The sequence below is a fragment of the Mustela nivalis genome (genome assembly GCF_964662115.1).
Source record: "Mustela nivalis genome assembly, chromosome: 14".
NCBI classification, from domain to species: Eukaryota; Metazoa; Chordata; class Mammalia; order Carnivora; family Mustelidae; genus Mustela; species Mustela nivalis.
Genome location: NC_139033.1, coordinates 23,771,403 through 23,789,705, shown reverse-complemented (window position 1 = coordinate 23,789,705; position 18,303 = coordinate 23,771,403). Strand labels below are relative to the sequence as shown.

The 18,303-nt window shown below is 43.9% G+C and overlaps 1 protein-coding gene across 11 annotated transcripts in view; it reads left to right on the top strand.

The window, feature by feature from the left end:
- The window catches only part of ZNF407 (zinc finger protein 407), a 439,083-nt gene that overhangs the window by 26,888 nt on the left and 393,892 nt on the right, over window positions 1–18,303 (top strand). For all 11 annotated transcript variants that reach the window (XR_014302668.1, XM_082698666.1, XM_082698665.1 and 8 more), the window contains exons 2-4: window positions 917–1,605; window positions 1,648–5,683; window positions 10,927–11,041. Coding sequence is in view for 10 of the 11 variants with exons in the window: in XM_082698666.1 (XP_082554792.1) it covers window positions 973–1,605; window positions 1,648–5,683; window positions 10,927–11,041 (4,784 nt within the window). In the remaining variant the exon portion in view is untranslated. The remainder of the gene's footprint in view (window positions 1–916; window positions 1,606–1,647; window positions 5,684–10,926; window positions 11,042–18,303) is intronic.

The following is an 18,303-nucleotide window of genomic DNA, read 5'->3' as shown; positions in this document are numbered from 1 at the left end:
GAAGCACACAGTCATTTGAAATTTTTAATTTTGCTAAAGCCCAGTTTATTCCCTTTTTCTTCTGTTGCTCATGCATTTGGTATCACATAAATATATTTTGTTCTCTGCTTTAAGCAGTGTCAGAGCAACAGCCATTATTGGGTTTGTTGTTATGAAAAAAGTAAATAGATAAAATAGTTATCATTAGCTTTGAGGCCATAATATTGGATGGTTTTTCATTCACACGAAGTCCCGTGGCATTTGGCTAAAAATTCCAGTCCTGGTGTAAAGCAAATGGAAAACGATACGTTTTAATTGAATTAAATAGCATAAGGAAAAATACAATCATAATTACTGATTTTAAAGCATTTTATTCCGTGAACTCCTCCGCCCGCCCCCGGACGTCTCCGCGGTGCCGAGCCTTCCCCCAGCGCCGCGGGGCCGCCGGGCGGGAAAGCGGCCGCGCGGAGGGAGGGAGGAGCCTCGGCGGCGGCGGGAACCAGCAGAGCACGCGAGGCCAGGCGAGGCCAGGCGAGGCGCGGCGCCGCAGGGCAGGGAGGACGCGGCGCTCCAGCCTGGCGCCGGCCCGCACGCGGGCTGCCGACTGCCGGGGCCCGCGTCCCGGCCTGGGCCGCAGCGGGTGGTGGCGTCGGCTTCACCGACCCGGCTCGGCTTCCCCGTCGGCGGCGGCCTCGCGGCGGCGGGTGCGCGCGCGGGCAGCGGGGTCGGGCGGGGCGCGGCCGGCGAGGCCTCTTCGGGCGCGGGCGCCGCTCCGGCTCTGACGAAGGCCTTTCCGCGTGGCGCTCGCCGGCCGCGTGCGGCGCTCGGGGCGCAGGGCGGCCCCGGCTGGCCCCGGGCCCTCGCGCGTCCCCGGCTGGCCTCCGGCCGAGGCGCTGTGTCCATGCGCGGCCTGACCCGCTGTCTGTTTTCTGCGCAGGTGGCGAGCGCCCGTGAGCCGCGCCGGGCCGCGGTCGCCTCAGCACGTCGGCGGCCATGGACGCGGAGAAGAAGCCGGAGAGCGAGGACGACGGAAACAGGAGCAGAGGCGCGGCCGCCACGAGTTCCTCACCGCGCCCGGGAGCCGGCGGGCCCGCGTGTGACGGCGCGGCACGGGCCGCAGAGCCTCCCTCCAGCAAGAGAGGCTTCCCGCGCGTCCCCGTCCCCGCCGCGGCGGACGGAAACCAGCGCGCGTCCAAGCGGCTGCGGCTCTCCGCGGGCGCGCGGGCCCCCGAGCGCGACGAGCCGCGCGCTCCCGAGCCGCGCGCTCCCGACCCAGAGACTTCCGGGGGCCCCACCCCGGAAGTGCCTGCCCCACCAGGCGAGACGGCGAAGGAGGCGCTCCTCGGTGGGGGCCCGGCCGGCCGCCCTTGTCCTCCCGGGGCCTGCTCCGCTCCTTGCGGTTCTAGCCCTCGTGCTGCGGAGCCTCCGAAGACAGACCCTGACGGCGAGTCTGCGCAGGACGCGGTCTCCCCTGACGCGGGAGGAGGCTCTCCTCTCCCCCGGACAGAGACCAGTGTGGGTCGTGCCGCCGGACACGCGCCGCCGGGTCCCCAGTGCGGCGTTTGCGGTCATCCGCTCCCCTCCCGCGCGGACGAGGAGCCGCGCGCCGACGGCCCCACGCAGCAGGCGGCCGGCCCCACGCAGCAGGCGGCCGGCCCCACGCAGCAGGCGGCCGGCCCCGCGAGCTGCCGCTGCGGCCACGCGCCGGAGAGCGGCGCCGCGCTGCGCGTGCACGCGGGCCCGACGGCGGGGCCGCAGCCGGTCTTCTCGTGCGAGCTGTGCGGCTTCCAGTGCGCGCAGGAGAACCTGCTGAACGCGCACTACCTCGGCAAGACGCACCTCCGGCGCCAGAATCTCGCTGCCCGCGGAGGATTTGTGCAGATCCTCACTAAGCAGCCCTTTCCCAAGAAACCGTGTACCCTGGGAACGAAAAACGTCCGCGGAAAACCCAGACCTGCTAAACCCACGGCGAGGACGAGTGATCCCCGCGGCGCCCGCCACGCGGGAAGCAAGCTCCACGACGCCCGAGGAGGCGCGTCCAGGCAGAGCGGGGGCGGCGAGCTGCTCGTGGAGATGACGCCGGCCCGCAGCGCTCCGTCCGAAAGAGTCGAGGTGGTCGAAGAAAACGTAACTTCCGTGGGCATAGCTCGAAACCCTGAAAACCAGAGTAAAAGCAAAAAGACAGGAGCGTTGGTAAGCTCAGGGGGTCTCTTCAACAAGTTGGAATCCACCAGAAGTAGCCTCCAGGCAGCGCACGGCGGCTGTGCCAGCCCGAGACCAAGACCCGAGCGCAGCGTCCTCCTGCTGGGCGGTGGCTTCCGACGACGCACTGGCACGTTTACCTTAAAAGGCCAGGCCAAGAAAAGGCTTAATCTTTTAGGAATGAGTAAAAGAGCAACTAATGACCCCCCGAGGTTGTATATGAAACACTTTAGGACGCAGGTGAAGACAAGTGAGACGGACTGTGTGGCCAAACATGGAGAAGCAGGCGGCAGTGTGCGCAGTCTGCGTGTGACTTCCTCGGAAACCCCGGGCCTGATGCGGGACAAAGGGAGCTCCCCTGTCGTGTGCTCCGGCGGCTCTGCAACAGCGAGGCTGGCTGCTGATCACCAGATATGTGCTCGTACAGACTGTGGTCATGGAGCGCCAAATAGGACAGGCGTGGGGAGCCATGGGGAGAGGGGCCCTGTGGGAGAGGCGAGGCTTTGCTGCCAGGCATGTGGTTTTTCCAGCACGTCGAGGGGGGACCCTGATAAGCACTTGCACAACCGCCAGCATCAGCACACTGCCGCTGGCCTCAGGTGTCAGTGCTGTTCGTTTATTTCTGAGAATGAACTAAATCTTAGAGACCACATGAAGGAAAAGCACAATATGGGTTGTTTTTGCACTCCTTGCAGTCTCTTCTTGTCTGAGAAAGACATGGAAGAACACAAAAAAACCGAGAAGCATATTCGTTTGTTGGTTCAGCCAAAGACTTCCCAGTCATTTAACAGTGATTTGGCTTTACAGACTTTATCCTTAAGTACTTTGGAATCAGAAGATACAGAAGGTCCTATGACTGAGTCTGTAGCTCAGGAAGAACCTTCTAAGTCCAGGGCAAGCCATGGGCACGAAGTGAGGCACTCCAGTAAGCCTCAGTTTCAGTGTAAGAAGTGTTTTTATAAAACGCGGTCTTCTACTGTTCTCACAAGACACATCAAGCTCCGGCATGGCCAGGACTATCACTTTCTTTGTAAAGCATGCAATCTTTACTCGCTCAGCAAGGAGGGAATGGAGAAGCACATCAAGAGAAGTAAGCATCTGGAAAACGCCAAGAAAAACAACATTGGCTTAAGTTTTGAAGAATGTATTGAAAGGGTGTGTATAGGGGCAAATGACAAAAAAGATGAGTTTCATGTTTCCGGAAATGGAAGGATCGAAGGTCACGTAGAAGGTGTGCGGTTGCAGGAGCATTCCTATCTGGAAAAGAGCCTACTGACTACCAAGGAAGTGCCACAGTCTGGTGTAACGACCAAAGAGGGTGAGGTAGCTTTGACCTCTACTCCAAAGAGAGGGAGACCCAAAGGTAACATCTCGCGGACATGCTCTCACTGTGGTCTCTTGGCCTCTAGTATTACAAACCTGACCGTTCACATTCGACGAAAACACAGTCACCAGTATAGTTATTTATGCAAAGTGTGTAAGTATTATACTGTAACCAAGGGAGATATGGAGCGCCATTGTGCTACTAAGAAACATAAAGGACGTGTAGAAATAGAAGCAAATGGCAAGCAGAGTTCAGATATCGTTATTGGCCCCGAAGCGGGTAACCTTGAAGCCTGTAGGAAGAATGCCATTTCAGCAGGTTCAGATGAACTTGCTCATAGGTCAGCTGAATCAGATACCTCCACTTCAGAAAAGCCAGTGCTAGAGCACGGAAATCCAGCTGAAGTTGAAGTTGAAAATGTATTTCATTCTACAGATGGGGAAGTCCACAGTCACCTTTCTGATAAAAAGGAACAAATGTCTCTAGAACCAGAGGACCCTCTCCAGCAGGCGGATGCTTGCTCCCAGAGAGACGTGATGGGTACAAGTGATAACAAGTGTGTACACTGTGAGTTTAATGCTCACTCTTCTGCTTCTCTAGAACTCCACGTAAAACGGAAACATACAAAAGAATTTGCTTTTTATTGCATGGCCTGCGATTACTACGCTGTGACTCGTCGAGAGATGACTAGGCATGCAGCCACAGAAAAACACAAGATGAAAAGGCAGTCTTACCTGACCTCTTCTGACACAGAAGTGTCCAAAAACATCATTATCCCCGAAGAGCAACATCAACACAATTCTGAAGAATATCAGATAATTTCAGACGAGCCATCTGAAGAAGTTCTGAAATCTAAAAGTACTGCTGATTGTTGTGTTTTGGATGAGGACACTAATTTAGATGTGTCTAAGGTCCTCCGTGCTCCCACCTCCGTGGAGATTGAGACTGAAGAAGAATCTAATCTCAGTGAAGACCATTCCTTTTGTGAAACTTTCCAACAGACTCTGGCCAAGGATAAAGCTCTGAAACCCGAGGAGATGGTGCCCCTTAATATTTCCTCTAATTGTGGTTCCCCAAGCAGATTTCAGAATGAAAATTCAGGAAGCTCAGCTTTGGATTATGAGGTGGTAGAGAGAGCCCACAGCACGCTGGATGAGCCTGGCGATGGGAGCACCCGCAGTAAGAGCGATGTCGGCCAGGCAGGGGAGAATATAGATAATGCCCCTAGCAAACCTGGATGTCCTGGAGGTCTCGGGGGAGGGCATCTGGCCGAAGGCACCATCCCTGCTGTGATGACAAGGGCAAGGCAGGAGCTGAACCTGGAGAGCGATGGTCAGAATGAAGTTGGGAGTGTGCAGAGTTCAGAGGATTTGAAAGATACTCGAGAAGACCCCGTTCTAGAGAACAAGGAAATCCTGTTGAATTCCCAACAGGAAACTAAAATTATTTTGGAAGAGGATGGCCCAGCTTCTGATAGCGCAGTTGAAAGTAATGACATTTATGAGACTATAATCAGTATTGATGACAAAGGACAGGCCATGTATAGTTTTGGCCGGTTTGATTCTTCCATAATAAGGATCAAGAACCCTGAAGATGGAGAGTTGTTCGACCCGTCGGAAGAGGGTCTGGTCACAACAGGTGTGAGGATTAGTGAGTTGCCCTTTAAAGACTGTGCTCAAGGCGTGAAAAAGAAGAAATCTGAAGGCGGTTCCTTTGGTGAATCCACACGAATTCGTTGCGATGATTGTGGCTTCTTAGCAGATGGTTTGAGTGGACTGAATGTTCACATAGCCATGAAACACCCTACAAAAGAGAAACACTTCCATTGTTTACTGTGTGGAAAGTCGTTCTACACTGAGAGCAACCTCCATCAGCATCTGGCCAGTGCAGGCCACATGAGAAACGAGCAGGCCAGTGTAGAGGAGCTTCCGGAGGGAGGGGCGACTTTTAAATGTGTCAAGTGTACGGAACCCTTTGATTCAGAACAGAATTTATTTCTGCATATTAAAGGGCAGCATGAAGAACTGCTCCGGGAGGTGAACAAGTACATAGTGGAAGACACTGAGCAAATCAACCGCGAGAGAGAAGAAAATCAGGGAAACGTTTGCAAGTACTGCGGGAAGCTGTGTCGGAGTAGCAACTCGATGGCATTCCTGGCACACATCCGCACCCACACAGGTACGTACCCCTCCGTGGACCTGCGTGGGCCCGTCAGGCGCAGATGAAGGGCAGCATGGTCTGTTTGTCCCGTCCAGATAGGGAGTCCGCGCTGCATTTGCTTGGTGGCCCGCCCCCTGGCTCACGTGGCCCTGCAGGGTGGCACTCCCAACATGTGCCATAAGTCAGTGTTGACACTGAATGTTTCTGAAGCTGATTAAGGCTTAATGATTCTAGGGCACGTTTTTTGACACATTTTTCATTTTGTCAAAAAGCCTTGCCCCTCAGATGCCTTTGCTGAAGTCCTGTCTCTTAACAGCTTTCCAGTTGCTTCTGAGTACTGATTGTTTGGTTTTCCCAGGTAGCTGTTAAGTGGCTCTGTGGGTTTCCGAGGACATATTAATTGGCTTTTGAGGAATGAAATAATAAAAATTTTCTTAGAATTTTAGGGATTTAAAATTATTCATTGGCAGATGGTTTATATCGAAAAGTGTAACTCCCAGGCACCAAGATTCTACTTTAAGGGATCAAGATTAGTCAACACTTTTCAAAGTTAATATGTCCTAGGGATTTGGTTTTCACGAAGGCAGCACCTGATTTAGTTTCTGTGCTCTGTCAAATGTAGTGTTCCATTTTAATGTTTAATTTGGGGTGGAAATTTTTTTTAAACTTTTTTTTTTGTGGAAAATGCAAAAGCCACTGTTCTAAATTTATGTAAAAATTCACTGCACTGTTTCTATAAACCTGCCATACATTCTTTATTTTAAATAGACAGCTTTTCTAAATCATTGTGCTCTGCTTAGACAAGTTCTGTCTCCATGGTTGAATTTATGAGTGGATTTGAATAATAAATTCACATTTCAATGAACATATTTTCATTAAAACTGTAAGGTTTATTTTACTGTACTTTTAAATAATGGCTTATTATTAAAGCTATACTTTAAATTCATGCAGTTTTTGAAACTTAGTGCTTGGTTACAAGGAGGAAGACAAAAGAGTATGAAACATTACTAGTTTAGGGACATTAAAGATAGATAAAAGTTTTTCTTTGAAGAAAATACGAGGGCAACCTGCATAAGATTAATCTAGGTAAATACAAACATTGTACTCTTGGCCCCAACTCTTCAAACAGTGAAGCTATTGTTGGGAAATAAATCCAAATACGGATTTCTTGGCATTATTAATACCTCTGTCGGTACTGTGTTGCTCACTTTAGGGAGTTTTCTGGCTTTTAGAAATCAGACTTGTTCACGTGTGTAGAAGGTATGTACTTTCTTAATATGCCCTCTAAAGGCAGATAAAAATGAATAAAACTAAGAGGAAGATGCTAATGGACCTCTTTTTAGAATTCTTTATGCAACTGTCTGGTCAAGACATGTTGCTTATAATTGATGTGTCCATTACTTGAATTCTCTTGTAATTATAGTCAATAAGTCTTGTAAATGTGTTAAAGCTCACTAAAAGCATACAAATTCAAGAACAGAGTAAGGCTAATAATTTAAAATAATCAATGTAGGCATTTCAGCACTTAATTTCCCTTGTGTGTTGATAGCTGATCATTCTTAATCCATTAAGATTTATTTAGTCGTTTACAATGCAAAATAGGTTTGCACTGGTCACTTGTGCCATTTGAAAACGTCCACTAGGTTAAGTGCGGAATGTAGTCCATTAGTCTTCCTTGACTATATGTATTAATTGCATTTAAAATCAAGTTAATGTGGATGTGAAAGTGAGGTAACTATCAATATGTGACAAAGTAACCCTACTTATATAAGTTACATCATTGATTGTAACATTTAGTAAAAGTTAGCATACTTTTTAGCATCTTCTGTTGGGCTTATCAGCAAGTACATTTTTATTGTGTCCCAAAGCACCACAAAGAGCCTTGCTCCTCAGGACACGAGGCCAATCTACCCTTGCAGTTTTGTAAGCCACTTTCTGGGGGATGTTGCTTTCCTGGTTTTAACCCAGGGTTTTGTTTTGTTTTGTTTTGTTTTTTCCTTCCTTGGGGCATCTTAAAATGAATTGCTTTTCTGATAATTTGGTTATGCCCATGAAGTAGTAATGCAGGGACTGTTATTGATGATTAACTGGAAAAGGACTTACTCTTCTAATTCCTGTTTTCATATTTTGTGATTTACTCTCTATTTTATGTCACCTTTTTTTCCCATCCTTAGCACGATAAAAACAGCATTCAAAGAAGTAAATGAGTTTTGGTTATTAAGAATTGTAGGAGAAAAGCACCCAAGAGTTTCTGTGCCTTTGCTTCTATGAAGTCATCAGCATGACCAGAAAGGGCCGCGTGGCCTTTACGTTAGGAACGCAGTAACAGCTGTTCACTTTCTCTCCTGTGTTACTCTGTTGGGTAGAGCTTCCCTTTCATAGGACGTGGCTGGCAGAGGTCATTAAACAGGAAGACTGTCGGAAGCCCTTCATTTGATGCTCTGAGCACACGCGGTCACTTGTGTTGTTTGGAAAGGTTCAGACGCAAGGAGATAGGGAGTTGTGTGATTTCACTGAGAAGGTCTCACGTGAGGGTGGGTAGTGTTTGGCTTCGTATGTATCTGATAGTTTAGAAGCTGAATCCTCTTGTGAAGAGATGGTGAGGACAGTTGGTGCGTTGACTCCAAGCCCAGCGAGAGGCTGGGCTGCGCGCGGGTCCCTCTTCATCTCTGCGGCCCAGGCGCAGTGAAGGCAGGAGTGAAGGATGCAGCCAAGAGTTGAGTGTCTGCGGGGGGCTGTAGCCTTGAGGCTTGGTGGCACGGCAGGAGGTGATGGGCTCCATACATTCTTTAAGATGTGAAGTCTGAGTATCATGTTTTAAATGTCCATCTCACATCCATGTATGCCCAGCAGTTAACTGTGAGTGATGGTGACGAACGGCTGTTGTAGTTCTTGGTGAAGATTTAGTTTTAAAAATCTTGGGAATTCTTTTGGTAAAATTGTAAGATGCCAGAAAGCTGGAGAGTCTCTTTTCTTTTTTTTCCCTTTCAGAAAACCTCAGAGGCCAGTTTAAAGAAGAAAACCTACTGAGGATAATGCTGTTCCTATGAATGGAACTATTCAAAATCGTATTGACAGTTTATAATAATCATGATAACCCTTGCAAGAAAAATTTAGAAATATGTGGCTTTAGGATTTTCGCCTTATAAACAGTATGCCTGGATTCATTTTGGGATGTGCCTTGCAGACTTTAAACTGGGAACATGAATAGAAAGAGGATTTTTCTTTTTCCTTGGGCAGAAAAGTATTCTCTCCACTTCCCTGGAATTTTTCTGGCACAGAAAGATGTTAACACGGTCTCTTCTAATATGTGAGAAATAGTCAGGAGCTCCGTGATTTCTGCACGAAAGCAGTCAACAGAATAACTCCTTTATGTGTTGTCAGCACACTAGCAGTGAGGAATGCAAGCTGTCCACTAAGGAGCCATGTAGAGTAGTAACTTGAAAGGTCTGTACCCAGCCCCTGTGGCACCTTTGTCCCATAGGAGGGACTCCTCACAGTGCAGTGCAGGGGCAGCGTGAGGAAACCTAGATCCACAGATTTGAAAGGCTTTCACCAAAACATTTTGCAAATGTTGAGAGCTTTATTGTATTTGGTTGGAGTCCTGATGTTATTGTTAATTAGTAATTTCCTAAATGACTTATTACCTTGGATGCATTTCAATTTAAAGTGTAGGTAAATTGGTTCTTCTCACTCTTCTCTTTTTTGTGTCCCTTTATAGAATTCTGTGTGGAGATGAAATGTTTCCAGGTAGTGATAGGCTTAGTTTTATCAGAATCATTTAAATAAACTGTAGTTTCTAATGTGATTGATAGAATGTGATTGCTGTAAGCTGCAGTCTCAACCTGCTTTTGACATTTAAACATATAAAGCTGACTAGATATAACCATTCAGGTGCTAAATATATTTTACATCTACTTCTAACAGTAGAAATGGAAGTATTAAGAGATCTGGCTTCATTGTCATTGAACTGTGAAATATTCAACCTTGTCTGCCCGTGCTTAGTACTGTTGACTTTTTTATTTCTGTTAGAAGATTAAAATTAAATGCTTCACTTTTTTTGTCAGCTTTTGGGAATTAAATTGAAATTTAAGACTCTAAAATTTTTTACTGAGTGCTTCAATTTCAACAAAGTATTCTTGGAGGATTATTTTTTTTCAAGGGCACTGCACAAAGGTTCATTGATCAAATATGATTTATTGCAATTTTTTAAATTTGAGCTCTTTTTGTATATTTATTGAAGTTCACATATATCACATTCTATCTAACTATATCAGAAGAGGTATTTCACCAAATAGGTACTAAACATGGTACGAAAGATCTGGAGACATATTGGACTGGCTTTTATGATTTTGATTTATTTATTTAGGGACTCAGTGGTTAGAAAATTGAAAAGCAGTATATGCATGTTGTTCTTCCAGGAGAGTTGCTTCTCATTAATGTGGGTTAGGGTCACCTGTTAGTAACTGTGTCCCAGGTACAGTCTGTCTATTCCTGGTACTAGGTTTGTCCTTGTTGAAATGATTTTGTTTTCTCATATTTGAGTGTGGGTTAATCTTTGTGAAATTAAAAAAAAAATTGTGGTACTGTGCTTCTTATATTGATATATTTGTTCTTGAAATCAATAAATAAAACGTCAGTACTGCTGGTTTGCAGAATCATCACAGATTTCTGACTATAAAATGATCATAAAAGCAAATAGCTTATCCACTATATATTCTTACATTGTGTGCTATTAAAATAGTAATGTAGTGAATCATTTGGGATAAATGTCAGAAAAAAATCTGAAATGCCATTCTTAATGTGAGTAAATTCAAAGCTGCAGAAATATGAGGAACAGAGGTGGCCTCTGAGAAATTTATTTGATGATAAATATACTTTATAAAATATCATCTACTCCGTATGCATTTGTTTTTATAATCCATTTTAGAAGTTGAATATTTTTGCAAATTGTTAGAAAAATTTAAAATTATTTGGCTCTCCTTACCTACTTAGTACTGCTTGACTGTATCACTTTTGACTTTGAATCTTAGAAATGTTATTGAATAAGTTAGGAACACTCACTGAAACATTGAAGTTTTCTTGGTGGAATTATTATGGAATGCGGGTCTATTCCAGTTAGGAAGGAGTGCAGGTATTCCATTTTGGGGCCAGAAATTTCTAAACAGATGAAAAGTGTGATTTAAGATCTAGGCCTCTTTTTAAACTATCAGTAAGGTATTATTCAAATTCAAATCATATTTTATGTTAAATTTACTTAGGATCAAAACCATTCAAGTGCAAGATATGCCATTTTGCAACAGCTCAGCTTGGCGATGCCAGAAACCATGTCAAAAGGCACCTTGGGATGAGGGAATACAAGTGTCACGTCTGCGGGTGAGTCAATGGAGACCATCTCCACCGCGGTGAGCCAGGAGGCATGTGCAGGCCGGCCATTGTTTCAGAATTCAAAACTGATATGAGTAAGAGTGGCTAAAATTATGCATGCGTACCCTCCTTTCCATTGTTATGGTAAATTCCTTAAATACAGTTATGACATTCTTCTCCCACTTCTAATCCTCTACTGAAGATGAGCAATTTTATGGGCTACAAGGTCAATTTGAACCTGTAATCTGTAAATTGACTAAATTATAGGATGTTCATTCACATTGCCAGAGAGAACTGTAAATTCCATTTAAAGACATAAAAAAAAAACCACATAATACAGCTTTAGGAGTGTATCTGTATGTATGTGGTTTTTTTTTTTTTTTTTTTTTTTTTCTTTTGCTCTACTGCTTTAATTTTAGTCAAATTAATGGCTCTTTGGAAGACCGGACATACTCCATAAGGAGAAAGGCAGAAAAAGATTTAATTTCGGACAGCTGGTTACTGATTGTTATGGGGTGAAGCTTAGATAAACGGTGTATAATGTTTGTTTTTGTGTAACTTTATTTCAAAAGTTGTTGTTTTCCATTTTAACTTAACGGCTCTTCCTCTAAAGAACCATTCACAGTATTAAAACTGTCACTCAGATGTGTTGCGTTTAATAGGAAGCACTGAGATGCCTTAATGCACAACTAATTAATTTAGCAGAAATGTTTAAAAGGTTTTAAAATGCCACGACATCTATGGTATATCATAGGACATTCAGAGCTGGATTTTAATACCCTACCTCTGATTAAAAATATATTTTAATTCCATTAATCTAGAGAAATTAACGAATAAGTGCATCATATGAAAACCCTCTGTGTGGAACCTGGGAAGCCTGCAGTTCTTACAGCTGATTCCCGAAATACTGCAGGTTCAGTTCAATTATGCAGTGTGCATGTGTTATGGTAGGTTTCCTTCTTCAGGGGAAGGTTCTTGTGGTTGGTACTACCGAGTAAATATCTTTTAAGTAAAAAACAGCTTCCGTCTTTTGTTGGTGCATTTCATTTTTTTGACCCTTAAGATAGTTTTACGAATAACTTTGCAAGCAGTTTTATTAACCATGGTCTGAGATTTATTCATTGGCAGAATTGATGGTTCAGTGACTTGCAGCTAAAGTAAATGAAGATGAACCTTTGCCCTAAAGCCCCCTGAAGATCAGTGGGAGAATGAGTTTTGTTGCTACTGATTTTAGCTGCAAGGGTCGAGTGCCAAATGGTTCATTTTAATTGCTCTAGGTCTTGGAATTTTAAAAGATACCTCATTTATTGTTTTTTTACCATATGAGTTATAGGAAAGAGGAGGGCCAGACTCCAGTGGACATTTGCTGTTAGGAGGCAGTCAGCAGTTTCTTCCTCATTTCTTCAAAAATAATTAAGCAGCTCTTGCGCGCTCTATTATTAGAAATCTATTTCTGTCCTTTTTTTTTTTTTTTTTTTTTTATTAGGGTTACTGAGTCTGGGGAAGGAGAAGAAGAAACTTTATCAGAGAGCAGTTGCTGGCATAGTTGGCATCAAAAACAATACATGATCGATTGGCTTTGATTGTCCAATTTAAATAGTGCACACATGGCTTAGCTCACCGCTTGCCCCCAGCACTGAAGTGTTATACCAGTGGGTTACATGTTTGATTCCCAAGATAAAGAATTATAAATACAGAGAGATGTATTGAGTTTCATACTGCTGTCCGAGAGCTCTGCGCGCGCACATGTGCGCGCCTGTGTGTGTAGAGAAAACAATCTAGATTTCAAAATTGTATCTTTTAGCATGATGATGGTCACTGAATTTTACTTGACTTTGAAGTAATAGTTCTCTTAATTTTTTTAAGTGAAATTTGATTTAAAAGTGATGTGATGAAGATTTTCATAGGGTAGATATTTTCTCAGTGAAGCTAAAAGTTCTGAAGAATTGCAGTAAATCGAAGAAGGCCTTTTGGTCTCTGGGGTTGAAACAGAACAATAATGAGTTAGAGCCCTTTAATGGTAAAGGAAAAGCATCATAGGGCATCTGTGTTTCATGTCTTTTGAAGGGGTAGGACAATATGCAGGTGAAAAGCTGACATGAGAAGCCTGGAGGAAAGTGAGAACTGAGAATCGGCTCTCAGGTTGCTGGCGGTGGAGAGCCCTGGTGCATTAGCGTCAGTGACAGTGTCGATTCATTACCATTGATGGCTAAATAATCCCAGAAATGCTCAGTGGACCTATTAGTTCCTGAGCATAAGCAGCTCATGCTGCATTTCTTCATTAGCTTTCATTGCTATAAATTTTACCTTTTAAAAAAATCATGCTTTAAAAGGTGACGTGATCTTTCAGGGACATTAACTCTATAATTTTGTCACAAACAGAAGGTCCTGCACTGTGTTTTTCTTCCCGCAGTCGTCAGGACCTTCGTATCTGCCCCTTTCGTTACCTGAGTTGTAAGAGATAAACTGTTCTTCAGAGAGTTCTGGTTAGATAATAATGTACAGAAATAACAGAACAGGCACATTTTAAACATGAAATTATTGTTCATGCTGTTGTGTTATCTGTTGTATTATCTTGTGTTAGTAGCCTCCTGCTTTTTTTGGAAAAAAAACAAACAAACAAAAACACCTCATATTTTATAGTGAAATAGATGAAAATGACAGTATGTTTTGTTGGCTTGAGCCCTGTATTAATAGTTAGGTTACTTGTAATTGACTTGTTTTTCCAATCTTTATATAAGAAGTTTGTAGATGCTCATCAAATATGTACCTCAAATATTTTACTAAGGCTGAGTTTGAGTTGTGCGTTAGCTACTCCCCTAACAAAGACTGCCATTTAAACTTTTACTTCATTGTTGGGACCCACGCTGATTTTCTTTTATCTTAAAATGGAGCTCGAAGGTTCATCCTCTCCATCAGCAAATCCTAGCTGCAGTATGTAATGGATTTAAGTTAGTTTGTAAAGCAGCTGAACGTGCCAGGTGTCTAATTCCTGTCAGGTTGCTGGGGCTCAGAATTCAGGCTTTCTCTCACGTTTGCCCATGCTGTATGTGCTCATGTTGCAGTAAAAATTGTGGAAGTGTGTTGCTTTGCAATTCTTGTGTTAAGAACCTGTAATTGGTAACTTCATTTTAAAAACCTTTGATTTTACTTTCACTTTTAGGAGGAGCAGTTTTTGAAGAGTACGGTTTCGTAGTGTTTTTCTTACACTCGAATGTGATTTCAGGAGGAATTTTACACAGTATATAGGTGTACGTATAGTGAGCACTTAATGGGCAGTTCATGTGAGCATGTGCTGTGGGTCTGACATGGGGTGATTGGGGCGAGAATACGAAATAGCAGAAAGCACCTCGATACAGAAGTTAATTTTGTTGGAAACATATGCTTGAAAATAGGTCAAACATAGCTTTTTATTGAAGCAATGATCTCTCCCTTTGGCTACTAAAAAAAAGACTTGAAATCTCAGTGGCTTACCCACACCACGTTTTGTTAGATCTATTTAAATTCCATTCTCTCTGTCTCTGTGTGTACATACGTGTAACAGTGTATGTAATACTGTCAGTAATAAATAGTGTTGAGGCAGTGCTGTGCTACACCTTCATTAGCTTTAACTTTTTTTGTTGCTCTCCTGGTGTCATGAAATTGTTGGGTCTCCTGTTTACTGTCCCCATTGTACAGATGTGTTTTTAGTGATGGACTCAGATTATGCGGTGGTAATGGTAGGCCATGGTTTCCTTTCTTTTAACTCTCCCCTTTAAAAAAAAAAAAAATTCTCTGCTTTTTGCAATATCTGTTATTTTGGTTACTTTAATTTGTCTTATTTTTTTCTCTCTAGGTTGTTTCTATCAGAATGTAATAACGGTGATTTACCTCCTTCCAGCCCCAGCCACTTCTGTTTTCTGCTTTAAAAACTTGCTTGCATGGTATTTTCCTTTAACATTGTGGTATTCAGTCTGTTTTTGTATCTCTTTTTCTCTGTTTCACTTTCCTCACATTAAAGCATTGTTTTAAATAATTTTATTACTCTTCATTGTTCTTTATGTGTTGATAATTTATTGCACTTGGGTTATTACAAATTGAACATGGTATAATAGAATTAGGTGCATAGACAGATGAAGATATTACTGTCTCCTCATTAGGACAAGAGGGGTAAACATTGATGAGCTTAGGTTACTGTGTTTTTTTTAATAACCAGTTACTTAAAAAAAAGAGAGAGAGAGTGAGTTAGTAGCAAACTAGTAAGTTGCCTGTGATCTGCGGAAGCCTGGTTAGTGCTGGCTGAGTGCCGCAGGCCTCTTCACAGAGATGCCGGATGCCTGCTCTGGGGATCGTGTTCTCTTTCTGATTGACTTCCCTGTGTCTGGTCTTGAGTCTAGTGTGTGCCGTTAAGTAGTCAAGTGGAACTTACCTAATCAGGAGAGAATAAGGGCATTTTTTTCAAGTCCGTCACCTCCAGGTTCATGGAAAGATTCTAGACATTTTCTGTTGTGTATTAATGTGCTTATGAGCTGTTTATTCTTATTCGGTTTGAGAGACCTTAAATAGAAAGTTACTAATGCAGTGAAACTGTGTGTGTGTGTGGCATTACCTAGTTTTTGTGCATTAGAAGGGATCTCTATGTAGATGATTATAATGTCACTTTCTGACCTTTGCAGCTTGAATAATTGTAAATCATTGCTTCATAATGTGTCAGAGAATGTCTGTACTAGGCAATTAAATGGCAGAATATAATAGACCAAATTATTGCCTGTCATGTTTTCAACAACACAGTTAGTATTTGAGTTACACTTAATCATTACGTGCATTAGCAACTTCATCGGAATCCAGCTTCAGGCTGAGCATGAAATACATTACATTATTTAAACCTCTAATGGTACAAGTCATTTATTTGTGTTGAAGTGTACAACATGCAGAGTTTCATAAAGCAAGGAACACTTGAGAGCTTAATTTATCCAAATCAAAGTCTAAATGCAGATAAACACAAGTGGCAAAAATTAGTAATTTTTATAGGCTGGAAATATTTAAAAATACATGGTTGTGGGTAATTGTAGGCAGCAGGAATAAATTAAAATCACTATTTTTAGTCTGCTCTGAGAACTAAAGCTGTGTGTACCTAAATCATTAAAAGCACCCTGGAATTGCATTTTTAGCTGAACAATTAATTACACCCATCATATCTACAGATGTATCCAAATAAAATAAGCATTTGGTTTGGCTGGTTGTTTTGGCTAAAGAGATATAGATAGAAAGAGTTTGTTTTAGGTTGTGGCATGAATTATGCTTGTAACAGCATAAAATGCAGCATCTCTCAGTTTTGTGAAAAATTTAAATTAGCATTCAAATACTCATTGTAAAGGGCATATTACGTATTTTATCTATATAATATTTTAAAGCTTTCTGTTTTATGTTATATGTTTGCCTTTACTTTGAAAATTTGAAATGCCACATAGTGATTACTGTCTCTCTTCCTGTCAGGAATACAAAATTAACATTGTTAGTTTATTCCTCTGTGCTCAGGTCCTTGAAATACCATTTAGTGAATGAACATTGTTTTATGTACTTTATATACAAATCCCTCTGTCATCTGAACATCTAATAAATATCTTAGTTATGATATTAAACTAAAAAGCATTTTTTCTCAGATTCGAATCTGAGGTGTTTCACAGTGAGCTCTTGTAAATCCAGGAGAGTCTTGTGGTAAGGTTAGGACAGTGGAGGAGAGACAGGAGGCTGCGTCCAGGGTCTCCTCACAGTGAGGTGAGGCTTTGCCACCACCGCACCCTAGTCTCTGCGTTATAGTGGTGTTCTCTGGAATTTTTGTCATGAAAGAGTGAGGCATAGCTTTATTTCAAGGCCGTATGTATGATCAGCCTGTAACGAAATAGAGCACGTTGCTGTGTCGTGGCGGTGGTGCTGGAAAACACTGGCCTCTCTAAGATCTTTTCCAGTGAAAAATTCTGTCTCAGTGACTTAAGTCATTTTTGCTTTATTTTTTTATTTTAGAAGGTTTTGTGGTGATTTTAAAATCCAGTTGTGGAAACAGGGCTCTTCAGCTGTCCCGATCCGTACAGTGGAATACGGGGGGGTGGGGGGTGAGGAGCCAGTGTTCTGGGTTTCCTTTGTCTGTCCTACGATTTGGGGGTGGGGGGGGTTAGCTTGTTTTCTCCTTCCGACTTCCTGCCCATGTGTTTCTGAAAGCCCTTTACTTTCCAGAGGGTTTGGTCTTTGATTTGTCTAAGACTGAGTGTAGGCGGTGTTGGAAATGTGGATGCGACACACACCAAGTCACTGATTCAGGGACTCGTTTGTTTCCTGGTGGCACATTCTTGAGACTTTCCTGTCAGCGCAGACCTAGTGACCAGGTGGTGCAGGGGCCTGGCGGTCTTGTGCTCTGAGGAGGAGAGACGGCCAGGAAGAGGGACACGCTGAGGAGTGAGAGCAAGGACAGCCGTCCACGGGCAGTGCTTGGGAGCAGCAGGAAAGGCTCGCTCCAGAGCTTATGTTCGAGTTGGGTCTTAAAGGGTGAGGAGGGAGCACAAGGCTGATTCGGACATTTTGAGTAGACGGAACAGAAGTGCGGGGGAGTGAAGAAGGGGCGCCGGGGTGCCTCAGTGGGTTGGTCTCTGCCTTGGGCTCCGGTCATGATCCCAGGGTCCTGGGATCGAGCCTCTGTGTCGGGCTCGCTGCTCCGCGGGAAGCCTGCTAACCCCTCTGCCACTCCCCCTGCTTGTGTTCCCTCTCTCGCTGTCTGTCTCTGTCAAATAAATAGATAAAATCTAAAAAAAAAAGTAGTGAAGAGTAGAATGGCACGACCCATTAACACCGCAGCAAATTCCTGGCGCGTAAGTGGCTGGTGAGGTGCCTTGGAGGATTTTAAAAAAATATCGAGTAAACATTTATGGAACATCACTCTGTGCCAATGCGCATCGTCTTTAGGGTGAAAAAGATCAAAATAACACGTGCTTCAAATGGATTGGGAAAGCGCAGGCAAAGAAAGAAATGTCCACAGCTGGTGGGACGGATGCAGGAAATTACATTTCATCTGATTCTAGCATTTGCTCTGCGGGCGGTTGGGAGTGAGGTAGGTGGCCGGGGCAAGCCCACTGGACGCAGGGCGTGGGGCAGTTCAGCGTGGAGCCTGGTGTGTTCAGGGCCCAGGAGGACTTCAGCCCTGCCGGAGGGGAGACTGTGAAGCAAGTAGCATAGCCCCGTGCAGCAGGAGGCAGGCCCGGCCAGGCTGCCTTTGCCCACAGCTTCCGCTGCTCCTTGAC